This window comes from Eretmochelys imbricata, chromosome 1, assembly GCF_965152235.1.
Source record: "Eretmochelys imbricata isolate rEreImb1 chromosome 1, rEreImb1.hap1, whole genome shotgun sequence".
NCBI classification, from domain to species: Eukaryota; Metazoa; Chordata; order Testudines; family Cheloniidae; genus Eretmochelys; species Eretmochelys imbricata.
Window position 1 is genome coordinate 132,596,569 of NC_135572.1, and position 27,740 is coordinate 132,624,308.

Below are 27,740 nucleotides of genomic sequence, written 5' to 3' on the forward strand. Positions count from 1 at the left end.
GTATAACCAGTTTTTCTGATGCCAAAAAGATTTTGGCCAGTGAAATCTAAACTTTGTGTTTCCCAGCCCCTGGACAGACTCAATTAGCTAAGCAACAGGAAGCTTTGTCTAGAGACAGCTAGTCTGAGGACAGATAGAACATACTGTGCAGTATATTGAACAATATTTTTCTATTTGCTTCTGTTGTTGCTAAAATACCAACAAGAGTGCTTTTCATCTTTGTTAGAGAAAGAAAAGAAACAAACAAACAACCCACAACAACTCAGTTCTCCAATGTCACCGCATGGAGAGGCTCATGAACTGGATTTTCATTCTCTAGTTAACAATCCACAAAGTAAAACAAATCCCATAAGACTGCAAACAAGAGACATAGCCTTTCTGAATTCTTTGCATTTATTTATAGATTTATTCCTAAAAATGCACCATTGTATATTTCGTCAAGCACAAATTTGACTCTGCTTTTTAACTCTGAATTCCTTTCAGAGTAACAGGTTTCAGAGTGGTAGCCGTGTTAATCTGTATCAGCAAAAATAATGAGGAGTCCTTGTGGCACCTTAGAGACTAACAAATTTATTTGGGCATAAGCTTTCGTGGGCTAAAACCCACGTCATCAGATGCATGAAGTGGAAAATACAGTAGAGAGGTATAAATACACAGCATATGAAAAGATGGGAGTTGCCTTAGCAAGTGGGTGGTCAGTGTTAACGAGCCAATTCTCAACAGTTGACAAGAAGGGAGGAAAAATAACTTTTGTAGTGCTAATGAGTTCAATGTAATCAAGGTGGCCCATTTCAAACAGATGACAAGAAGGTGTGAGTATCAGCAGGGGAAAATTAGTTTTTGTAGTGACCCACCCACAAGGTGCCACAAGGACTCCTCTGAATTCCTTGTTACTTGTCTAGCTTTCTTGTGTCAACTAGGAGTGGCGTGTCAACCATGCAGTGTCATATTTAACACCAAATAGTATGTTAGTACATCTAAAAATATTGCAAATTAACAATCATTACTTGGTTTGTTCTGAGAGCGATTTATAAAATTGATTAAGCCTCTTGATTTCCCCAGTTCATGTAGCGGCATTGTTCATTGTAAAATATTGTAGGCCAAATTCTCTGCTGGCAATTCCACTGACTTCATATAGATTTAGTCATAAAAGCATGGACTGGGTTACTTCTAAAAGCAAAATTGGTTAAAAAGTTTGAGTGATCTTATCAAATCAGGGGAATACATCTCTCCATGTCTAGAAATGTGCAATTTTGGTTTTTGGAAAAGTTGTTCTAATATTTAATGGATCATTGATTGGAACTGACTTCAGTGGAGTTCCATCAGGGAATTTCCCCCTTTACTACTATCATTTTATAGTTTTCACAGTATGCTGTAAAAGAACAAAGAGATACTTCTCCTCAGAGTAAAAGTAAAGTTATTCTAGGGGCTAATCTCTGCTTTTGGATGTATGTGCTTGGTTGTCATAAGACATGTTCACAGCTCTCATTGAAGCCTAAGGCCAGAACTTGGACCTACTAACATAAAAACGTGTCATCTTGTATGATGGAAAACTGAGATAATGATACTTAATCCTTTGTAAAGTTCTTTTGGATATAAGAGCAAGGTTTTATTTATTATCTGTTTTTAAAACATCTTGATGTAATACACTTTCTACTCATACATCTAAAGTGGTTTTAATTCAAACTAAGGATCCATTTCTATTTCAAATTTCCTTCCTTTTGTGATTTAAAGGACAGCCTTACTACATACCTGGGTAGGGATCCCTGGGATTGGGGCCTCTTTGGTTGAAGATCTCTGACCTATAGTACTTTACCTGGGAACTTCAGACTTCACTACCTGCCTTTTATATGCCAGCTCTACTCCTGTGTCACCCAGTGGAATACACAGTGGTTATAAGAAAGCAGAGATACCCTGGAATGCTACCCTCATTTTCAATGTGTTTTTAACATGGGGCTTTGAAAGTGAATTTTTAATTGAAGAACACCACATAAAACCAGAGTCTCTGGTCCACTAAGTCCACTTTATGTCATGTAAAACATGGCTGGAAATAGCTAGTGAACTGCCCTTGCATAGGGGAACTCTCTGCTGGTGGAACTCTGGTGCCCCCCAATCTGCAGTGTGAAGGGAATGGGGCATGTGTCAATGGTGTTCCAGGGAGTGATTCCAGGGAAAAGAGCTCCATTATGCGTGATCCTCTGTCATAGCGGAAATTAGAGTAGGCCCCCTGCTGCTTTCACTTCCACTAGGGCCAGGTGGCTGAGGATCAGAGAGCTGAAATCACCTCCTTGTGGCCCAACACTCTGCACTACGTTCTCAGATGTAGTGAAGAATCAGGAATGTAATATATTGCTAGTATGTTGCTCTTAATGTAACTAAGACAAGAGTCTGTCCCATGGCCTTTAGTGGTTTCTATTTCTATTACCTATAAAGCTATTTATAAAAAGAAAATGCAATGTGCCTAAGGGGATTACGGCAGCTAGTTTTTCGTTAAACCAATGCGTTACATATCAATTCAGAAGCTGACATTAATCTTTTCCTATGGAGATATTTCAGCGTATTGGTACAGTAGGATTATTTAAGAAGGATTTTGTTATTATCTTAGACCTACATGGTAACTAACCCATCATAAGTTTCTCTGATATGAGCAAACATCACTTCCAGAGTTCCCTTCATATAATGAAAACTATGCTGTAGATGACATTTTATTGAATGAGCATTCCATCATTCAGAGGCTTCCAGTAAAATAAGCCTTATGTCAGAGAAATAATTAGTGTTATATATTAATTGTACATCTACAATAGATTCCAGTTTATCTGGATTTAGACACTTAAAATATTTCCATCTGTATATATGGTTCAATTCTGCTGTCAATCAACACTTGCTCCTCCCTTTGACTTCTACAGAACAATAGCAATGCTTATTTCTAAAGAAAACTGGCTATAAAACTATCAGAGTGATCTTCTTGTAAATTAAAAAGGAATACACCTTTCCATCCTATTTATTTATGTGACTTCACATTTATTTGGTACAGCACAATTTTGTTTTTTAAACCAGAAATATGTTTTCATATGCCATGACTGAGTAGGAGCATTTGTGCCTCATTTTCCAGTTTGCTCCTTACCCCATCAGTAGTCTTTCTTCTTTTCTTCTTAGCTGGGATGACAGACTTGCTGCTGACTGTCCAGCTCCAGAAGACTTTGTAGTGATGCACTGGGATATCAGGTTCTTCCGGGAGATCCCAAACAATCCTCACAGTTACACTTCCATCACTATTTGTAGTGGAGTTGGCAATTCTGAGATTAGCTGGGGCTGGTGGAGCAGATGGGTCTGGAGTAAACAAAAACAAACCCCCCCCCCCAAGAATATGAAGTAATATGGATTAAGTAAAGATGACCTTTCTCAGTAACTATTCTACAGATTTAACTGCTGAACTCATAACACCAGCTATCATCACAGTTTGCTTCATTCTTAAGAAACAACTGAATATGTTTCATCAACTTTTGTAAATTATACCACTTGGAATCCAAACGCTTTTCAAATGTACATTCTGGGATTAGGTTTAGTTGTGCCATTATTCTGCAAGTCTTGTTGAACATTTATTATGATGTTCAATAAAAAAAATATATTACAGATTTTACTTCTGGCTGAGATGAAAAACACATGTAAGGAACTGTATAAGACAAAAATGTTTTATAGATGGTCCAAGAGAAAAATTAACTTCCTTCCAGGAATGAAGAGTAGAATACTGAATTTTTCTTTTCAGTATCCTAAGGGAATTCTCAGGAGATAAGATCTATGTATGCCCCTATCTGTCCATCCTTCCAGGTTCTCATATCAGTGCCCAGCACCATAGTATTTGAGCATTTCCTTAGAGTAAAAACAACAAAGATACATCTCTCTTCCTTTCCTGCCAGCCAGAGGGAGTCCAAACCCAGAAAGCTAATAATACTCTATATGCTCATCATTATAATCTATGCATTCTATTTCAAATAAATAAGACCAATGAACAAATCCTTGCATCTTACAAGGCCTACTATTTTAATTTCTGGTAAGTAATGTGGATCCTGCAACTGCCTCTGTATTTGTGGAACCAAGAACCATCTCAATGATTTATATAGCCAACACGATTCTAATGTGCCTATCACCTTAAAATCTAGGCAGCAATTCAAGGATCTCAAAGAGTTTTATGAATATAAATTAAGTCTCACAATACTTTGAGGTAGGGAAGTGCTATTCTAGCCATTTTATAGATTTGGATTTGTAATACAAATAATTTAAATAATTTAAAACAAAAAGACAATTTTAAAAATACAGCCAAAAAACAGCCTCCCCAAAACCCGAAAATAACCACAGAAATAACTATAACAATCCTTCCAATATTGTCACATTCCTTTCTCTCCAAAAACATCCTGAGTAAAGAGGGCATGCCTCAAGATTTACCTCAAGGTCAATATATGGACTATTCCTCACCACGCAGGAGAGTGAATTCAAAAGCTGAATTCAAAAGCTCAAAGCATGTCCTACCAACACCACCCCCAATTTTATGCAGAGGAGGCGTCCAGCATTGGCAGTTCTGCTGTCTGCAACTAGGACAGTATGGCACGGAGAGAGTGGCAAACTATGGCCTAGGCCAGGAAGTCAGTGACAGATCCTGGAAGAGAATTAGGAGGAGGTCCTGATTAGGAGGACCCTATACTACAGGTTGGGCTGATAGCAGAGCTTATTATTAAGCTTGCCTGACACTTCCCATTATAAGCAATTAAAAAGTAGGATCTTATAACTTTCCCAAACTAAGTGTTTGGGCTGAAATTTTCCATGTGAAGTGTCTGCCTCAGCCTGAATAGTTTTGCGAAATTTCAGCCCAAATGGTCCAGATGTTTCCAAGATTGAGACTAGGGGAAAATACATTGTTTAACCCTTGTTAAACAATTCTGGTAATCTTTTCTTTGAAATGATTTCTTTGAACTCCCAAAGAGCAAGTGATCATGTTTGTGCTTAGGGTGGCAGTGGCTCAGAAGTACATTCCCTATAAGGTGTGCCCTAGGTGCTCAGGGGCAGTGTAAGGCCTAGCACTGAAAATGATAGGAGGGAACCGGTCTCTCCTGTACATCCAGTGACACTCCTATTGGCACCCAGGCAGCAAGAATAGTGAAGTCATATGATTTGAATTCAAAAGATAACCTTAATTCTGACATTTCCTATCTGTGCAACCTTAATTTGGCTCCCTTGTGTGTATGCATTACAAGATAGTTTTTAATTACATGATCATATACTGTTGTTTCCACAGGACTCCTGCCTCAGTCAGTGTACAGGATGGTTCTAGACTCATAAAACCCTTGGTATTATCTCCCTTTATTCTCTGAGGCACAGAGAGATTAAAGTCAAAAGTATCCATTAATTTTGGACGCCCTATTTGAGATACCTATGAACTATTTTTCACAGTACTTAGCATCACATAGTACCTTATAACTTCACAGCACAACTCCCATTGACTTCAGTTGCAGCTGTGAATGCTCAGCACTTCTGTAAACCAGACCCCAGAGTCTCAAGTCAGGCAGCCAGAAAATGAGGAACACACAATTAGTGACCACCTGTGAAAAGTTTGGTTTAAGTGATTTGTCCAGCATCACATAGGAACTCTGAGCCACAGGGTGGGATAAAATCTAATTCACCAGGGCAGCAATCAGCTCCCTTAACCAGAAGGCCCTCCTTTTTCTTCCTGCAATCCCATCTCATTCACTACACGCTTCCCAACTTCTGCAAGGGTTAGGGCAACCATATTTCCCTATACTGAATACAGGACACGAGGTAACTTACTCGTATTCAAACAACTTCAACAGCAATCAGAACTATGCAGTACAAGCATTCAAATTAACATCGAGTTGACAGAGCACCTGTTAAAAAGAAACACTGCATAGTTGGATTCTTTTTATTTACCTTCCTTAAGGCTTTAGGGTTCACACAGGGAGGGGTCACACACACACACTCTCCCATACCCCTCTCTCACACAGTGGGGTGACTGACCGATGCAACTCTTCCTGACCAGTGCTCTCTTCCCTACATGCCTGGCTGGGCCCCTGGGACGGACCTGGCTCTCTGGTTACCTGGCACCGCATCTTCCATCTTCACACAACGTGTGTGTGTGGCGGGGAAGCACGCAGGATTCTATGATAAGAATGTGGCCAGCAGCAGCCTTTCGGCACCGTGCGGGAGGGAAGGGATAGAAGTGGTTTCCAGCTGCAAGAGGCGGGAGGGGGAGAATGAATGACCTGGCCCATGTCTTTCCAGAGTTCATCTCTTCTCCCCACATCCCCTTGGCTGGAAGCAGCTTGTCCCTTCCTGCCCGCAGTGTCAAAAGGCAGCTAACACCTCCAGGCTGCTGCTGGCCACTGACATAATCCAGCCGCCTCCTGTCCCCCGGCTACAGTGTGGGCAGAAAGGGGTTAATGCCCTAAGGATGCATTGTGCACCAGGGCCCAGGGAACCTGACTGCAAGGGCTTCAGTAAACCCAGTCAGAAGTGGCTCAGCAGGTGAAGGTACCTAGGGGATGGAGCAGCCCTGTGCTCCCTGAGATCAGGACCCAGTGTGTGTGTGGTGGGGGGAAAAATGGGTGAAGAGGGTGCTAAGTCCCTGCCCCAGGGGTTGTTGTGGAGCCTGCAGGTTCAGGGCGGGAACAGGCTGGAAATCGCTTCCCCCCACCACTCCAGAGTTTAGCTGAGGGTGGATAGGCTCACCCGTGCCAGTGCTGTGCGTGGCTTTGGCACATGCAGGGCTCAGCTCCTCCTGGCCAGCGCCCCGGCCAGAGGGTCTTGGGCTTTCCCGGGGCACTGGGCCAGCTGGAAATGGGACGGGGGCAGGGCCCTGCAGGCCAAGAGCCGGCACACAGTGGGGGCTGCACTGACGGACCAGCAGGGGGAGTGGCCGGCCCTGCGTACTACGTCTTCGCCACACCACAAGCCTTGCATACCCACCCCCTTGTCAGCCACTGCACCCCCACACACACCGCTGGTGGGCGGGCGGCTGGTGAGCAGGGATCAGGCTAGCAACAGGACCCGCCAGCACTGATGGGGGGAGGAGGGAACTGAAAATATGGGACAATTTGCCCATTTTTAAGAAAAAGTCGGGCTACCTGCAGGAGGGCTTAAATATGGGACTGTCCCATTAAAAACGGGACATCTGATCACCCTAGCTGGGGTCCTACACAAAACAACTTCCTTTACTACACACCCCAATTCATCTCCAGAGCAGGTCCATCCTGTGCACTGAATGAGGCAGAGATCCTGTGGAAAAAAAAGTGTGTGATCGTGGAATTAAAGACTGTGTCATAATGCATGGGCACAAGGGGACTGAATTAAGGGAAACGACATCGTAATGAAGATAATTGACTTATACAAGGAGTGAATTTGGCCAATATTTTAAATGGCAAACTCTAGTAAAACAAGACAATTTTTCCTTCGTTTTTTATGCTTGTTCTAGCCCAACATCATCAGCATCAAAACACTATGGAACTGTAAAAAGAGAAGTTCTTGATCCAGAGTAAAGCAGTGAAACAAGAAAGATTTACACAAATTTAAAAGCATATCAGCTAGAATAACACAGTTTGCCAAACGTCAAGGTATATTACTAGCTTATAACAAACAAAGTAATATGTTTGAAAAGACTCATTTTGCACGTGAACTGTAGGCCTAATGAACCATCCCTTATTAGCAGAAATAAAGCTGGAGGTGTGTAAAAGGGACACCAGACATTCATTTACTGCATGATTCACCTGAGTGTTTTTATAATGGTAAATGAGCTGTTAAATGAACTTTCCAGGCACAGAAAGTTCATCAGATAATCCCCAGGATAAATGGTTTTACTGAAAAATTCCGTCACTTAGGGGATGCAAACTGACATGATCACAATTAATAAGGACAGCATTTCCTATTTAAAGACTAGCAGATGTGAAATAATGAATGGCTTATTAATGTCACTAAAAAGGAATTTCAAATAATAATGGCTGCTCCTGTTCCTCACATATTTCACTCAACCACATTTTTGGTTATAAAAATTACCAAGCATACTTGAGTTATTGGACTTGGGCAATTCAAGCTGACTTTCCCCAGTAATGAGGATTCCTCATTTCTTCACGCTTGCTCAAAATCTTTCAGCTCTCTTGGAAACCAGTTTCCTTTTTTCCCTCAGGTGAAGTGTTGCCCTTATAGTCACTTCCTTAACTGTGAAGTATCCACTGCCTCAGTCTTAAGTGCATAATTAATCTAGCTATGTATATTGGAAGAACAACTATGAGTGATGTATTTCCGTAGTTAATCTTAAACTAATGTCGGGGACTGTGCTCTAATATAGTTTATTGTCTACTTTCTACATATGTTAAAACAATCTGTACATGACAACTGTCATATCACAAGGAAATTTATTGAAATCAATTAAAATATATGGTTCACAAATATACGTTTCATGATTTGAGTGCTATGGGCCAAATTCTGAATTTGTTACTAAGGACAAATATTTGATTGACTTAAAGTTTTCGCTATTTATTTGTAACTACATATTTTGTAGATTGTATGGTGGTGTGAGAAACAAATGTTTTATCAGCATGAATGCTGGATGCCCTCCAAGGCACTATGATAATACCAATAAATCAACATCATCATCATCATATTGCCCATGATGGCAAAGCCATAGGTGAATTATACAGGTCATCTCATGTGAGTGTCAAGTAAACCACATGACACCATTATGTATATATTACAGAAGAATTATTTTAAGAGTATTTTAAACAGTATGTCTTTGCAGGTGGAAGGATACAAAAAAGTTATTGAGGCTATTTTTTCATCCCTTTACCTATAAAGACTGGTGGCTTCGTTTTTATAGTGCAATTGTAGAGGGCTCAGGGAGCTCATAAAAAATTCTAAAAATGAACTGAAATAGCTTCTCTAGATGTATAACTCTGACAACTTTAAAATCTGTCATCTCGGGCTCATTAAGGGCTAGAAACAAGTGCTGTGTGTCCTTTTGGGAAGCTGGGACTCTCCCCTTCCCAATTGGATAAAGCTTCTGCTTTTAGCCTGGCAGGACTGCTGGTAATGGATATTTTTATGTATAGAAAAATGCCCGGTACCCAAAACTGAATCTGGTCAATCCTGTAAAGTGACTATGTCGTTTTTTCATATACCACCTCCTGGGAACTTTCAGGAAACCTGAAATGTCCCTATTTTTTTTTCATTTCATCAGTGAAAACATATGGGGTGAAATCCAGGCCCACTGAAGCCAAAGGCAAAACTCCTATTGAATCACAGGGTCGGGATTTCACCCAGAGTATTTTTTATAACTACAAAACCCTGGTGGAAGACATTGCTATACCAAGTAACATTTGCTCTGGCTTTACCGAAACCAACACTCCAGCTGGACAAACATGCACCGTGATGAAAAGCATTTGGTAAGAAGTGAAGAGTTGAATGGGAATAGATGCTACCAGAGCTGTTCTTTTGCTGAAATGGAATGTTAACACCATTCTTCAGAGTTCCATGAAAAACTCATTCAGACCGCTAAGTCCTAGATCCTAACTCCATTTAGGTGCCTAAATTCCTTTGAGGATCTGATCCTACGTTCCTTGAAAAAATTCTTCTTTTCTAAGGGATTTATATGTCACCCTTCTGAGTCACATGCCAGCAGTAGTGACAACACCACATATTTTCAGAGTATTGTCTTTTGTGTACCTATTTGTGGTCCTAAAAAAAAAATAAACGGAGGTGACATTTTTAATTTTTATCATCCTGGACCTTGGACTTTTGGTTGGAGAAATTTCACATTTGAGGGAGAAAGAGGTAAAAATTCTCTAGACTGGTGATTTTTAAAAAAAATCTAGCACTGTTTGAAGTTACTTAAAAATTTGGACTATTAGAATAAATCCTGTGAAGACAGATTAGCAGGCGGAAGGCAATATGAATACTGTTTGTTTGGACAGTAGCAATAAAATATTGCCTGGAGGTGGGGAATATTTCCTGAGATTGTGATGTAGGTACAGAACTCCAGCTGGTATAAATTGTCATACCTCCATTTAAGTCAATGGAGTCCACTGAAATTAATGGAACTATGACAATTTACACCAGCAGAGGATCTGTTCCATTTTATTTAAAGCTAACGTATCATTACTTTCTCTAATGTCTTTACATGCAAATACTGGTACCTAATTTTATTTATAGACATTTCTATGACACTCATCGCCACGACAACTGACAAAACTACCTCCATAAAAGTCTAAATATTTGGGAATCTCCCGTTTTTCTGTGATTTAAAAGATTTTTATTTCAGACAAAAGTCACAAGTGAGAACCAATAGAGGATAAGCCAGACATAGTGTACTGTGGACACAAAGAAAGTGTCGTGAAATTTCTTAAATATCAAATACAGAACATTGTAATTAACCAACCAGAGTGTTCTTCCCTAATAATGTGTTCCCCAATTATCTGATAACACTTTTTTCATATTCTTTCTTTTACTATTGCATTATTGAATGAAAAAGTTGTTTCTACCGGACACTGACAAGTCATATCATGGTTTGTACATCAAGGCAAATGCTAGTGGCAAAGAAATTTTGTATCAAAATAATGCAAAAAGCTTATAGAGTTCTACAGAAACAAAATACTGATTAATGTGACTACGGTGATAACCTGTTATCATATTTTACCCAAAGGGTAAAAAAGCCCCCCTCTCCTCCCCACGTGCTGGACTGACCCGACCCCGATCCCACCCCGCCCCGTTATCTGCCTGTGCGGGGCTGGCCTGGCCCAGCCCAGCCGCTCTCCCGAGCCCTCCCTCTCACACAGGGCTGGCATTGCTGCTTGCCCCCTCTCTCTCCTGAAGGTTCCTCTGCGCCCTGCTAGGGGTCACACCCCACTTTTTTGCCAAAACTGTGGATTTGTCCAGTTTGCTCTTGCCAACTGATCATCAGTTGGCAAGAGCAAGTGGGACAAACGCCCAGTTTTGCCAAAAAAGTTGGGATGGCCAGGACAGGGCTTAAAAAAGGGAATGTCCCGGCCAAAATGGGACATATGGTCGCCCTACATGTTACCTTATAGTTACACTTCATTAACCCCTTTTACTGATCACCTTAAAATATAAATTAGTTAGGTGCACTTTGTCTTGATACCTTTTTCGAAGATGACACTATTTTATAATTCCAGTTCTGGAGTTTCTCAAATGCTTATTTTTGTTACTGTTGTTGTTGCAGAGCCATGTGCTTACCTGAGGGTACAATCATATCTTTTGGTTGCAGAAACATTGATATCAGTGTTTGCAACGCTTTCCTTTGTGGTTAGTACTGTAGTTCAAGTAAAAAAAAAACCATCATATATACTTCAATTTGGCACACAGACCTGTCCTCGATCTGGAAATAATTCTGGGCTAAGCAACATGACAAGTAAATCACTTCTCACCTCAAGAAATGATAGCTTCATTAGGTCAAGGTTGAGGTCACCGTCACAGCACATTGGGCAAATACTGCATTTGTCTGCACCATATCTGGCCTGTGTATCCCCAAAGAAGTTAAATTCCTGTGTTGCTGGTTACTCTGCCATCACATGCAAAACTTTGTCCCCATATCCCCCAAAAGAGGAATTCTTGCTGTTTAACTACCTCCTCCCCCATATCCTCGACAATTTTAAAAAAATAATAATGTATTGCTATATTAATTATCTTTAGTATATTGAAAACCACCTTACATCCAAAAGCACTTTGCAACCTTAACAAACCAATACATACAAACTATGCAGCGGGATCATTTAATCCATTACCAAAATGCAACCATTTCTTGGTCAAAACTTGGAAACTGCTTAATGTGTAATGAGCATAATGAATAAATGAATTCTACTGTCTGCCATAATGTAAAAAGGACACTAGAACTTGGAATTCTCCTTCTGACTTGTAATAATCAGAGCAAGTTTGGTTCTAATTTAGGATCTTTTTTCACTTCACATATTATATAAAATGGATCACCAAACACTGTCTTTTAAACATTTTACCTTATAAGTCTTTACAAAACTGTTGAAGCTGCATCACAGACAAGTTTCTAGCTATTAAACAGTTCCAAGGCATATGCCGAGGGATCCGTTTTGCCCATTGGAAATGGCACACATAAACCAGCTGTGCAACAGTATAAAAAAATCATTGGTCTCATAGGAGCAACAGAAGGAGTTTTATTGCTGGGAGTGGGTGTCTGTTCTGGTTTTACTAACACTCAGTAATGTATGCATGAAATCACATCCAGTATGGTACTAATGTGCTGTGAAAACAACGTTGTCTGCTTCCTTTTTTTTGGTAATTTATACTGTGTATGCTAGTAACTGCCTTCATGCTGAAGACAAAAGCCTCTAGCAGAGGGAGAGTGTTTTGGCTGTTTGTGTGTGTTTGATGACCTATATAGCCTCTTTTTGCTTAGGAAAATGGCACATTAATCTAGGAATAGGCTTGAAAAATAAATGCATTACATGACAATGTTTAATGTTGATCCCTCCAGTTAACTGCAGACCCTGTTCTTGAGAGACTAAACCTCCATTATATACAAAGCTGGATTAGGTTAATACTACACGACTAGAGCCTCAAAACACTGACCCAAATGCACTTTTGTTACTTCTGAATAAGTGAATTTCATACTGTGTCATACTAACAAGTCATATCATTGGCATCAAGCACCTTTCAGGCAGGTAACTGATCATCCACACGAGTTGGAGTTGGGCACAAGTAGCTTTCTGCAATCTTCTGCACCCAGACAGACACAGTAATGGAGCACAGGGATTGCTGCCTCCCAAGGAGCCCTCCTCCTTCCCATTCCAGAGCCCATTGGCACAGATTGGGGAATAGAACCAGTCAACGTGTGAGGGGAAAAAAATGATTGTTTTTTTGTTTATGATTTTGTTTATTTGTGAAAATCTTTTGTTTTGGAAAATATTAGCCGCTCAAATGAGCAAAAGATTGCAAAAAAAGTAAGTCAAAAATTCAAGATCTCTAAATCAGCTCTCTTGGGGAGCATCATTCTGATTGTTATTATTTGTATTGCAGCACCCCAGTCATGGACCGGGACCCCACAGTGCTAAGTGCTGTACAAAATGACAGTCCTTGTCCCAAAGAGCTGGGCATTCTCTCACGCGGACAAGTACCTCAGGGAGGATTTTTTTTTCTTTCTGTGGCACAGTCCCTTAAGGAGTTCCCCCTGGGGCAGTGCAGCTTGACTCCACTTCCAATGCAATGCCATGCATATTGGCCACACTTGAACCCTTTATCTGAAAAAAAAAAAAAAAAAAAAACAAGCACACAAAAAACAGCTGCTCCTTTGTAACATTCTGAATATTTTATGATTGTTGTTCTCTACAATGAGGTCACTGATTATCTGAGTGTAATAAGAAGTATTTATTTATATAGTGTTATAAACAAATAAGTGAGCTCATGCCAAACTACCAAGTTCCTGTCCTCAAATCCTTACAATATAAAGGCAGCAGGGACTACACTGTGTTAAAAAAAATCAAACCAAATAGACTCAGAATGGTCTAGAGCAGGGGTTCCCAAACTTGGTACACAGCTTGATTAGGGTAAGCCCCTGGCGGGCTGTGAGACACTTTGCTTACCTGAGCATGAGCAGGTATGGCCGCTCACAGCTCCCATTGGCCGGGAACGGTGAACTGCGGCCACTGGAAGCGGCCTACCTGCGGACGCTCAGGTAAACAAAGTGTCTCGCAGCCCACCGGAGCTTACCCTGAACAATCTGCAAGCCAAGTTTGGGAACCCCTGGTCTAGGGTCATTATCATTGGAACGCTTCATGAAATAAGCAGTTTGTTGTTGTTTGGTTTGGTTTTTTAAGAACAAGAAGATGGAGAACACCAGGGGGCACTGCGACTCAGGTGGATGCAGTTTGCTTGAACTCTGAAGTGTCCCCCGGGGAATCCCCAAACATGGTCCCCTAAAGCCCCTAAGAAATATTGCACCCAACTATTGTGATCCCCAAGGTGCCCTCTAGCACCACGTTATCTTCTCCATCCAAAAGCACCAAAGAAAGAAAGAAAGAAAGAAAGAAAGAAAGAAAGAAAGAAAGAAAGAAAGAAAGAGAAGATCCGCCTGCCTCCCTTCTACAAACAAGATGGTGCCTGAGCCCGATGGAACACAGGTGATAACTATACTGCAACAGGTGACCATGGATACTGTTGAAATTAAATCTACATTTTCCACCCTACAGGCCACCATGACTGAAATTGAGAGTGCACTACAGCTGTAACCAGAAGGATGAATGAAGCAGAACACAGAATTTCTGAAGGGAAAGATGATTTCAGAAAGAACAAATTACAGATTATGAAGAACTGTTATGGTATCAGGACCATTAAGACCAAGCTATTGGATCTAGAAAGCCACTCACAATGATGTAACATCAGGATTGTAGGTGTCCCTGGGGGAATAGACAAGTAAACCCTCCATATTTGTCCCTAAACTACTAAATTGTTGTATCTGTCAGTAGAGTTTTGGTTTGATATACAAGGGGCACACCAGACCCTTGCCCCCAAGCCAGCTCCAGGAAGTCAGTCTGGAGCATTGATTGTGAAGTTTACCACTAAGGGACTTATCTTGCAGAAATCCAGAGAAAAAAAAAGCTGTTATAGGGAGAACCAGCAATTAAAATACTGCTCTTTCATGATTATGCCTGTGATGTGGTTGCAATGATGTCAGCTTTTAACCAAAAAAAACCATTGGCCAGGAAGATGGACTTGAAGTATTTTGTTAATTACATGAAAACACTCCATATTAACAGTGGTGAGAAGACAGTATCATTCAGTTCCCCTCAGCAGGCAGAAAAATGCAAGCTCTTTTCTTGCAAGAGGAGACATCTACGGAATGATCTGATTATACAGAATTTATGTTTTGCTCTCTGAGATCTTATATGGCTGCTCTAAAAATGTTGATGGACAGTGGTTGATATTGATGTTAGTTCTTGTTTTTTCTTTCTCTCTGGAGTTGAAGAGTTAAAGGGTTATTATCAATTTACTACCTATTGCCTTAACTCATGGGAAAGGAACTACAATGTAAAATTTATCATTTCATTAGTTTATATATATAAAATCATTGTTTTATTAGATGGTGCTTCTTTATGGACTAATGTATCAAGATTCTATTGGTAATAAGGGATTACTATATTAATGTTTGGGGTCCCAGGGGCTGTGAAGATCTCCAAGTTTCATCTGATCCAGCAGCCCCCTCTGGGTGTCAAGTGTGTGTTTTTGGGCTGTTTACACAGATTCTTCTTTTTTGATTGTATAGTACTAATGTGTATTTCTCTCTCCACTATCTTTTCCATGTTATTTTACTTATTTAATTTCTCTGCCACCATCCTGTTACTGTCCCATGGTAGGAATTTCATTCCTACTCTTGTAGAATAGGTACTGGGAAGTGACAACCTACCCCTAGATTATATAACTTTTGCTGCCCAGCTATGCAAGAACTATATGGCACTCAGGAAATGTTGCTATTTCATTTATTCACAAAGTGACCTTATATTTTACCCAGTATATTTTAACAATGATGGCTCTGATAATTAAATGTGTCTCCTGGAATTTAAAGGATTTTAATAACCCCGTTCAAAGAGGGGAAAAAAATACTCAATGCTTAAAAAAAGAGAATGTTGCCTTTGTTATGCTCCAGGAGACACATCTGACAGAACATGAAGCTTGTAAACTGAATAAAGCTTGGGTAGGCTTCTCAGTTTCTGGTTTGCTTTTATTCTAAAGCTAAGGCTGTTGTCATACTAATACATCAAAAGTTTAATATTAATATTCTGAGGATAATATCTGACAGTGAGGTCAGATTTGCTGTTCTCATGGACGAAATTGGTAATTCTAAAATCATCTTTGCCAATCTCCACAGGACAAAGCAGGATGATCCCAAATACTTTCATGAGTGGAAATGACATGGGCCTCCATCCTATTATTATAGTTGGAGACTTTAATGAAACTCTAGATCTAGTCCTTGATAAATCTTATAAAACCACTAATACTTATCAGGTACTTCATACATACATGGTTGATTTAGGCTGATTTAGACAAGATGTGAGGAAATTGGGCAATCCTATAGCCAAAGACTATAGGGTTTTGTTTTTTTCTTCAGCTCATCCAACAAATTCAATATTGGACTATTTCTTATTGGACAAGATGATTAATTCTGTCACCGATTGTGGTATTTGTACTATTATTATATATGACAGTGTTCCTATACATATGTCTTTCTTATGGAGGGAGACATAAAATATTTCAAAATAAATACCCAATAGCTGAACCAATCCGCTGACCACTAGGGTTATGTAACAATTATTTCATTCTAGACATGTTTCATCTTACTGGACTTGTGAATGTGGCACGGATGTTGTCACAGCCACAAAAAGTGCCAGCAGCCCTCAAAAATTATATAAATTCCTGAAGAGAGGTAAATTTGACTATGGAGTTGATCAGCTAACTATTCTCTACTGCTTGCATGACAATTCACATTTCTTTGTTGAGGGCTGCAGTTTAGCCTTGAAAACAGTTACTTGTGAGGGTTACAGTAACCTTTTGAACAAGGTTGATTATACTTTTTGCTGCTATAAAGATGCAAATTATTTTAGTTTCTTCTGCAACAGAATGTAAAAAGTACTCCAGGCTTTCGCTGTCCTTGTCATAGAATTCTTAGGGCTTTTTCTGCCAACAAACCAACCAGGAATAGTAGGTTATACATGCAAGCGCCGGGGAGGGGCAGAAGGGTAGGCTGCAGAAAATAGGAGGCTCCAAATATCTAAAATGTGGTCATTTTCCATGTGGGTATTTAGAGCCATATGTTCCTGGGGGTAGCACACTATGGAGTGAAGAAACATGTTAGAACTTACTACAAATCCTGCCTGAAAATGCCATGCAAAAGCCAAAACTTCATGGTTAATATGTTACATCTCTACACAATTACAGTTTCAAATTGCATCCAGACAGAATATTTGTCTCAGACTAACAAAATCCAAACAAATAATTGAGGTGTGGTGTAAAGCAGCATGAATGTAGCCAGAGAAAAGTCAACATGTTACATTTGCTACCCCAGGGGGAAAAAAAACCAACATTTACTTCAGAACACAGAACAAGTTACTGCTGTTCTGGCCACTAGTAGTTTGCTCCTGACAGACATCTGCACCTTGATGAGATGGCATGACTTTTAGACGTAGTCTACACTGAAAAAGATTTGTTGGTACAACTATAGCCACACAGAAAAATCCTAATGTAGATGCAGTTATACCAGCAAAAAAGTGCCCGTGCCAGTATAATTTATACCAGTTCAGCAAGTAAATTAAGCTAGACCCGCACTTTCATGCCCGTATAACTACATCTGCATGAGGAAAATTTGCTGGTATAGAAATGTTGCAAAAAAACCAAAAGCAAACACACACACACACACACACACCCCCCCCCCCAAACAACACTGTAATACTGGCAAAAGTTTCTAGTGTATACCTTGGCCTTAGTCTCATGTTAGTGGATGTTCAGTCACACAAGGGACACCTCCAAAGCATCAAGACCTTCGGATAGTTATAATGAACAACATCACTTCTCCAGTAGTTAAATTAATTGAGAACTTTTGACTATTGTCTGTTTATCCATCTGTCTAGGTATACGTAGCCCTCATTACAATAGACTCTGTGCACATCTATAAATCCAAGGTATCCAACACAACAGCATATCTCCTCTTATAGTACACATAGCAGTTTATGCTAAAAGAAAAACAGAAAAAGTCGTCTTCTCATTATTTTTTTAATTTAAACTTTCTTATGGGTGAACTCAAAAGGTGTCAGAACTAGAAAATGAACTCTTATTTATTCACAGAATGGTGAGGATGGGCAGTGGCTTTGAAAACTATCAATATGCCTCAACCCTGACAGGCAGTAATAATGTATTCATTCAGTCCTCATACCCTTTCACTCTGATTTATTTACCAAAATTGCCAGCAATAGTACATGCCCTTGTTAACTGTGACCATGTTGGTCGCTGCTGGGCTTTATTAAGCTATACTTATTCCAGACCAGAGTCCAAAAATTAAAAGCTCCATTAGCAATGGCCCATATCAGCTATTTCTTTTATACAACTACCTTTACGTTATATAGAACACTCCAGAGTCCATTGGTAAAACACTGCATAAGTTACACATGCAAAAGCCCCATTTACTCTAAAGGGAGTCAGAAAAAAACATTAATTAACATGCCCCTTTTCATAGCATTTTATTAAACTTCCTAATGTGTTTTGTAAAATTACAATTAAAGTTAAGGAGGACTTGTGGCACCTTAGAGACAAACAAATTTATTTGAGCATAAGTTTTCGTGAGCTACAGCTCACTTCATCGGATGCATGCATAATTAAACTTAATTCATCTTCAGAAAATAGTATAACAATTGAGAGTTTGTAGTAGGTTGTGTTGGGATAAGCTGATATTTATTGACTTTGGACCAGGGGCCAAATTCCAGCTTGGGGGACATCGCCAAGAGCCACACTAGTCAATGGGGGTAAATGGAAGCATGACATCCTCTCTCTCGTTTTCTCAATTGACCCTCATTCTTCCATCTATCTTTCATTCCAATTTTTAAATTCCATTTCTCCTCCTCCTGGAGGCTTTTTCTCCTATTCCTCAGAGCATGTCTGTATTTCCATTATTCCTACCAAAGTTACCATCACAGATGAGACATCTTCCTTTTCCCTGTCCCCATTCCTCAATGTTCTCACACCTCTTCCCTTCATTTCTCTAATCAGGTTTAGCCCACCATATGCAGAAGAGAGGTGAACCCTGAAACTAAACCTGTTCAGGAACTCTTCATGCATTTAACATGTTAGCTCTACATTTACTCTTTTAGCTCATGGGGGGAAAGGGATGCCATTTCTGTTGTCTGCTGAAAGCTGCTGAGCTGTGGCTAGGAAGGATCTGGACTGAGCAGTTTACCTGTGTGGTATACAGTGAGTGTCAAAGTGGCAAGTAATAAAAAAGTACACACTGAGACATTGAGTAATAGCCAATTACTGTGACCATAATTGCTTGATTATGTCTCCATGTAACATGCTGAATATTTGCCCCACCTTCTTCATTGGAGTTCTGATGCCTTCAGAATGTTGACGCTCAGAGGACATACAGAAATAGAAAAGTATATGGTTCTTGAAGTGTGCTGCATCAAACATCACTAAAGATTTGTGTCACCTATTTCCAAAATGAACAAAAAGTCTGTCTATCTTAGGGATTTATACTGCCATGCATCACCACGTGAGTGCCTTCTATATAAAAGCAAATAGAAACCACAAAGTCTCTAGTTGAGTTCATGAAATTTCTAGCACTTCTTCCTCTTCAGAGTAAAAAGTTTGCTTGATTTATGTTTTTGATGGTGCCAGAGACCCTGTGATCCCTGCTAGCAGGTGGAAGGGCATGCACAGAGAAGCAGAACTAAGTCAAATTACTGGTGCAATAATTGCTTGAACACAACCAACAAAATTATGTGATACCGTCTGTCCAGCAAATGGCAGGAATATATTCCCTATGAAAATAACAAATATTGAGACTACTTGCAACAGCATATGTTGAGATCTCAGTTCTTTCATATTTGACTTTCAGTATCATGTGGTCAGGAGAACTTCAGTTCTCTTACTAGCAGTGTTGAAAGAACCCAAAAGGATGTTCATTAATTCTGAGACCCCCTTGCAGATAAAAGAATAATGGCATCATTAACCTTTAATCTATGTAATAACTTCTGTCAAACCTGGGCCATTCCTTAAGCTAATGACTAAATGCAGACAACCCACCCATTGAAAATCTACAACAAAAACATTAAGAAGATTGGGTTGCATTCCATGTGTAGCCAAGATGAGGGTGAGATGGAGGAAATGAATACTAACCTTTAGAGGAGCGGAAGTGCTTACTGGGTGCTGTGAAGCCTCTTGTCCCATGCACATTAACGGCAGCCACTCGGAACTGGTACCACCTGCTGGGTCTTATGTCAGACAGTTGTACTCTTTCCTCTGTAGTCTGGTGGGAAAAATGTCATAACACACTGACTCCTTTTATTCTGAAATGTTAATCTTACTGTCTCACATCTTCTGACATACACTAGCTTATTCAGTAGGGTTTTTGAGGTTGGGGACACTGGAGAAATTGTTTTAAGTACACATAAAATTGTGAAATCATAAGTGCCGGCAGATTCCAACTACTGGACATTACTCTGGCAGCCCACCTTAGTCGTGAACTGCAACACATCTACAATTCTTAGCAAAGGCTTCTGACCATGCTAAACTGTACAAAACAGTGTGGATTTTTATTGTTATTTTTTTAAAATATCCCTCAAAAAATCAGCTTAAGTGACAAAGCTTACTTTCACTTGTGACTTAAGTGGGCAAGATTCTGGTCTCCCCTACACCTGTATACATTCAGGAGAACTGGATGGAAATGTTTTCCAATTATAATTACTGTGGAAATCAATTCAGGGGGAGGAAATCTCTATAAGGATCTCCTTGCAGAGACAGAGCAAGGATTTGTTTCCAGCAGAATACACTTTAAGGCCTATCCAAAAACACTACAGATCCTTAGGAATGCATAGGAGGCAGAGCCTTCTCTCTGTGTGGAAATGTGGCCATCCACCTGGTTCCTGAAAGTGAGGCTCCACTGTAACCATCCTGGATATGGCTGCATCCTGGACCCATTTTTAAAGAGGATCTTCACAGAATCACAGATTATAAAGTCAGAAGGGACCACTGCAATTATCTAGTCTGACCTCCTGCATAACACAAACCATAGAAATTCCTTGGATTAATTCTTGTTTAAATAGACCATATCCTTTAGAAAAACATCCAATCTTGATTTAAAAATTTCCAGTGATGGAGTACTCACCACAACCCTTGATAAGTTGTTCAAATGATTAATTACCCTTAAAATATACCTTTACTCTTAAAAAGCTTGCACCTTATTTCAAGTCTAGCTTCAGCTTCCAGTCATTGGATCTTGTTATATCTTTGTCTGTTAGAGTGAAGAGACCAGAAGTGGACACAGTATTCCAGCAGCGGTCACACCAGTGCCAAATACATGGGTAAAATAACCTCTCTATTCCTACTAAAGATTCCCTATTTATTCATCCAAGGATTGCATTAGTCCTTTTGGCCACAGTATAGCATGGGAAGTTCATGTTCAGCTGATCACAAACCATGACTCCCAAGTCTCTTTCAGAGTCACCCTTTCCCTGGATTGAGTACCCCACCATGTAAGTATGGCCTGCATTCTCTATGCCTAGATCTATAAGTTTCCATTGGACCGTACTGAAACACATATTGTTTTCTTGTACCCAACTTACCAAACAGTATGTATTGCTCTGTGTCAGTGACCTCTCCTCTTCATTATTTACCACTCGGCTCCCCCAGTCTTTGTGTTATCTGCAAACTCTGTTATGGGTTTTTTTCCAGGTCATTGATAAAAATGTTAAAGAGTGTAGGGCCAAGAAGTGATCCCTATGAGATTCACCTAGAAACACACCCATTCAATGATGATTCCTTGTTTACATTCACATTTTGAGACCTATCATTTGGCCAGTTTTTAATCCACTTAATGCATGCTGTTTTGAATTTGTATCATTCTAGTTTCTTAATCAAAATGTGCGGTGTCAAATAAAATACCTTGTAGAAATCTTACATCAACACTGTTGCCTTTGTCAATCAAACTCGTAATCTAATTTAAAAAAAGGGGTATAAAATTAGTTTGACAAGATCTATTTCCCATTAATCTATCTTCCCAGTATCAGATCCATTGCTGAGTTGCTGTGAAACCTGGGATATCAAGTGCCCCAGAGGAGGTAGTCTGTGTGTGTTTGCTCCATGTCTCCTCAAGCTTCATAGATTTCGAGGCCAGAGGGGAACATTGTGATCATCTGGTCTGGGCTCCTGTGTAACACAGGCCAAATAACTTCCTCCAAAATAACTACTAGAGTAGCGGTTTTCAAACTTTTTGAGGCGAGCTCCCCCTCCCCGCTTTGAGTTAAAATTTTTAGTTGCATCCCTCTCCGCCTCCGCTCCCCCCCCCCCCAAAACCCAGACAAAAATAGACACAATACCTTCCCTTCCCAACTCGGGTTTTCAGAGTGTAAGAAGGTGCGTGTGACGGTCTCTGGGGACGGAGCCAGAGCTGCGTGTGGACGCTGCCAGAGCAGAAATAGGTGCGGCCACAGCAGATGTTGACACCCACAGGCTGGGTGGCCCGCTGAGTAAGTCAGGGGGTGCAGATGGTGCTCCCGTCCCACCGTGCAGGGCTTGTCCCAGTCCTGCCTGGGATTGCCGCATGCCCCACAGTTTGAAAACCTGTGTCCTAGAGCAGATCTTTTAGAAAAACTTTCAGTCTTGATTTAAAAATTGTCAGTGATAGAGAATCCACCACGACTCTTGGTAAATTGTCCTAGTGGTTAACTACACTCACTGTTTAAAATGAATGCTTTATTTCCAGTCTGAATTTGTCTAGCTTCAAATTGCAGCCATTAGATGGTATTATACCTTTTTCTGTTCAAATGAAGGGCCCATTATTACATATTTATTCCTCATGTCAATACTATATAAGGAATAAATGAACGAGTTGTGCTGCACACTACCTCATATAGATACTCCTGATACCTGTGAATGTCCCAGGCCTAGTGAGCCAGCCTGAACTTTTGAGAGATGCTCTGTCTATCCAGCAAAATTATTTTTAGATCACTGATCACTTAAGTTTTCAGGTGGTGCCTGCACTTAAGGTGTCTACCTGTAACCAGACCTGGTAAGAGGCTACGGTCAGAGAAATTGAGATATTTGATGTTGGGGATGCGGAGCGGGCTGTCTTCTCTCCTCTCTTGCCTTATTGTTTGCCTCTCCAGTCTCTGTTTTAAGCTATTGTGGCTGTGGTACACTCCAGGCCCAGCCAGCTGCTGCTGCTGCCAGCTTTTTCCTCCATCTGCACAAATCTAGGACTCCCTTATTAACTACTGCAGCCTATGAGGGGGCTACGGATCTTTCCCTTCATAGTCTTCCTCTGCATCTTCGTCCCTCCATGATCTGCTTCTTTATTATGTAGAGAGGGACTGAATTATTCAATCAAATGAGCACCTTGAGGGCTTGAACATAGTTGAACCAGCCTTTAATGTTATCTTAATTTTATAGAGCTCAAAGGTGTGCCATTATTTCACACGAGACAGAAAGACAGTTACTGACCCAAAAAGCTTAGAATCTAAATAGTGGCACAGGGAATGGCAGCAACAGTAGGAAAGAGATGAGGATTACAATCAATGGAAATCAGTGGGTTATTCAAGATTTACACTGGTGTAACTGGGATCAGAGATTGGACCAGTGTCTCTAGAGGTAATACATTAGTGGCAATACTGTTGAGTATTAATACCGTAATAAATACCGTTTATTTTTTAAACGTTCTGGTGAATTGAGTGGTCATAATAAGTCAGTCATAGTACAGGCAGACATAACACAAAATTTCTCAGTTTCTCAGCCAAGACTTCCTGGCTCTTATCAGTAACAGTCCTGCTATTCCAACCTAGGAACGTTGGAAACAAAGACTACACAGTGATGGCACAATTAGTATTAATTATGAGAAAGAGAGAAACTGTGTCTAGGCTGAGACTGCCAACCTCATTCTAATTTGTGACTTGATCGCAGACCTACTCCTCTTCCCATTGGTTTCAGTGGCAAAACTCCTATTAGGTGGTCTGTTGCAAATTATATACAGTGCATGTAACTGGAGCTCGAGAGGTGTGATGTTGGAGAACTAAACCACTGAACCACTCAGCAACCATTCACCATTTCAACAAACTTTAACAAAATGTTAAATGCTTATGGGATATTTTATAGTAAGTTGCATTTAAAAAAAAATAAATAAATCATGTTAACTGTGTTTGGAGCCCAGATCATAATATTCAGCATCATTTTACCAGATGTCCTATATATTAGGTAAATAAAATAGTGTGCCATACAATATTAAATACTGTTTGGCTGAACTTCATTACACACCTGCAACACTGCCAGTGTATATGAGAGACCAACAAACAACAATGATCCTAACGCTGTTATATTATATTGCACCTGTCACCCCTTAACATTCTCTTTGTGAAACTAACTAGACTGATCTCCTTGAGTCTATCCTATAAAGCATGTTTGCTATTCAGATGGTATTATTCTGCAGTACCTAAGTGCAGGTGGTTAAGTTGTGAAAATGAGTAGTATAAGGTACCTTAACACATTTATGTATAATATATTTTATATGATAATTGATCCCTGAGCATCACTTTAGTGCATTGTGTCAATCTTCTACACATCTGAAATATATTTTTCCAAAAAATATGTCCTATTATACTGTGGCAGTTTTAGAATGGTACTAGGGAAAAGATATTAAAAATATTAAAGAAAATAAAGCTCCTACATTAGTGCAATGACCAATTTGCATATGTTAAATAATGTAATTCAGCTTTGGTTTTTTGTTTGTTTGTTACGCACATTGTATGCTAATGGTTTGCAAAATGTCTTTTTTTTTTTTTGAAGAGCAGTTTTAAAAAAATTAGTATCACACAAAACCATATGCAAAAGCAGACAACCTACATTTACAAAATTATCTTTTGCACAATTAAACTAAGAATACACACAAGGGAACAAGATACAATATATACAAATTGACTGTCATGCTGAGTCTTTCTACAACAGGCTAGAGCAAATGTTGGGGAACCCAAAACCTAGAGAAACATAGCTCAAAACTGATAGACCCTCCATTACCCTTGCTCCGCTAGTAAAAAACATGAAAAGAGATTTTTAATTAGCCAGAAGAAATATTGTAAAACTGTTTGTAATAATGTGGAAGCAGTTATCCAATACATTTTATTGCCACAAGCACACACAGGTCCGGATCCTTGGCTATGGCCTCAGTGACCTTCCATGTGCATTGAGCATATCTTCCTCACCCCATCAAGCCTGAGCTCCAAAAAGGATACCTCAACAAGCAGCAGCACCCACAACTTTCGACTAGAGGAAGATGTGCTGGGCTGGGAGCCAGGAAAAACCATGAATTCTCAGCTTTTCCCCTGACTCGTGCAAATAACTCTGTTCAGGTTTCAGAGTAGCAGCCGTGTTAGTCTGTATTTGCAAAAAGAAAAGGAGTACTTGTGGCACCTTAGAGACTAACCAATTTATTTGAGCACGAGCTTTCGTGAGCTACATCCGATGAAGTGAGCTGTAGCTCACGAAAGCTCATGCTCAAATAAACTGGTTAGTCTCTAAAGTGCCACAAGTACTCCTTTTCTTTTAACTCTGTTCACTTCGTCACCCAGATTATTGATCAAGGCCTCACACCCCAAATTTAGGAGGCAGACAAATATAATTCCTTCATTTTACAGCTAAAGTGAGACTAGGGCTGCATATAATCACTTCAGGTAGGATTAGGAATCCAACCCTATCTCTAATATGACAAACCAAACTCTCATCTACTCAGCCACATTGCCTTTCAGAACAAACGGGTCAAATTTGCCTACTTGACTATGCTCTCTATAACTACTAGCCCATGTTCACCTCCAGAGCCAGGCATTCTGACTCTCAATATTCCACTGTGACCTAGCAAACAGTTGCACAAGCTACGTACAGTGTGGTCCACATAGTGATGATAGGCTGTGATCCTCTATCAGTTACTCTTCTAGTTCAAGTAGTAAAATTCTACTTTGTGTGTATGTGGAAGCGCTAGGATCTATACGTTTCCACATCATGGAATTTCTGTCTTTTGAGACTGTTAAGAGAAACTACATACACACACATACCTAGGACATTACATATCACAAACTACATTAAAAGAGCATTAATGGTATAAAGTCAAGCACTCAAAAATTAGGAAATGCCAGAATTAAGGTTGCCCAGTCAACCTTAATTCCATCCCCTCGTTCATATGCAATATGATACAGTCTTTAGTGACAAGTTCACACACTGTTTGTTCTACCGGACCCCTCTGTCATTCGTTTTACAAGATAACAGTAAATGAAGCTGAGAGCTGTAAGAAGAGGAAGGAAGTTGCTTTGTTAAGGTACTATACTGGGATTGAGACAATCTGGGTTCTATTCTCTGCCCTAGACGTCTCCTGGGATACGGGGCAAGGCTCTGTGATCGTGGCATGTGCACAGGCAGTGTTCATTCTGGCACTTACTAATTTTTTGGTGCTTGACTTTACAGGCCCAATGTTCTTTTAACGTCGCTTATTTGTATGTAACCTCAATGGAGAATGAACTCAGGTCATTACAGAACTTAAACTCCTGGCTCTACTTTGTGGACTTTATTTTTTCTCCCCTCCTTGCTACCTGCTGCAAGGACATTTCACAGCTCTTTTTAACATCCACGTTTGGCTTTCCTTGTCAGCAAGGATGTGGCTGCAGCGGTTAAGATAAACTGCTGGAGTTCTGCCATACAGGAGGGCTGTCACCATGTTAAGAAACTGACTGAAACTGGGAAGGAACTAAGTGAAAATTTCTTCTCTGTTGGCTGCTTCTCATTAAAAAGCACTTGTATATGAATTTTACATATACAGTATGGATTGCTATAAGAAATAAGAGCATGACAGCATAGAGTTTGCTGAACTGGTAGGGTAAATGCCAGAGAAACTACAATTTAAAATAAGCAGACCAACAAATGTATTTTATTCTTTCTTCCACTTTGTTTTTTATTTTATTTTTAAAGACAATTGGCTTTTATACCAACTAATTTTCTACTGTTTTGATTAGACCCAAACTCTATCACTGTATGTTATGTATGGGCCCTGCTGATTTCAGAACAGGCTGGGTCTGTCATATGCATTCAGTAGCAAAATTTGGTACCTAAGCCTGAATTTTCAAAAGTGACTCATGAGATTGGATACCTTTGTTTTTAAATGCCAAACTTGATACATCTTAAAAGAATTGGATTTCTAGACAATGCTGACCATAGACCCCCTGAAAATTAGGAGCCTGTTGGGCATCTCAAGATGAACACTTAAATATTGAGCAACCCAAAATTACTCATCATTTTTGAAAATATAGATTGAAAAGTGTTTTTTAGGAGAAGTTTTTACATCTTTGCTGGTATACTCATACTAACAGCTTTTTCACCATCTTGTCACCTTTCACTAGTATAAAGTGCTAAAACTGTAGCATTTGGTATTATTATATTAATACTACAAGTAATATGGCTGAGGAAAATGAAGTTACTCTCCCATGAAAAAAATTGACAGAAAACCATGACTTACGGTGCATAGAGAATTACAGTGGGATTCAGGAAACCTGGCTTCTATTCCCAGTTTGCCTCTAGTATGCTAGGTGACCGTGGGCAAGTCACTTAAACTCTCTGTGCCGCCATCTCCCCACCAGTAAAATGGGACTAATGGTATTGATCTCTTTTGTAAAAGCACTTTGAGGTCTACTCATAAAATTGCTATACAAGAGCTAGGGATTATTATACAAATGACTGACCTGTGCCACCATTTGCCAGCTGGTGGCATCATCCTCACTGGGATGGATTCCATAATTCCATCTCCTCTGTACCACATAGATCACAGGCTCAATTGAAATATTGAATTTTGAAGACCACTTAACCTCCAGTTGTCCAGACTGAAGTTCTGTGAATTTTAATTCTTTCCTGGGTTTCAATGGAACACCTGAAATAGGAGCGTACAGACAGAATGTTAAGACGTTTACAAA

At 39.9% G+C, this 27,740-nt stretch overlaps 1 protein-coding gene across 2 annotated transcripts in view; it reads right to left on the reverse strand.

Annotated features, from left to right (window-relative positions):
• ANOS1 (anosmin 1) overlaps positions 1–27,740 on the reverse strand; it is a 177,780-nt gene that overhangs the window by 32,651 nt on the left and 117,389 nt on the right. For both annotated transcript variants that reach the window (XM_077807156.1, XM_077807157.1), the window contains exons 5-7: positions 27,513–27,697; positions 19,924–20,053; positions 3,125–3,330 (exon numbers count right to left, since the gene is read on the reverse strand). In XM_077807156.1, coding sequence (XP_077663282.1) covers positions 3,125–3,330; positions 19,924–20,053; positions 27,513–27,697 — 521 coding nt within the window. The remainder of the gene's footprint in view (positions 1–3,124; positions 3,331–19,923; positions 20,054–27,512; positions 27,698–27,740) is intronic.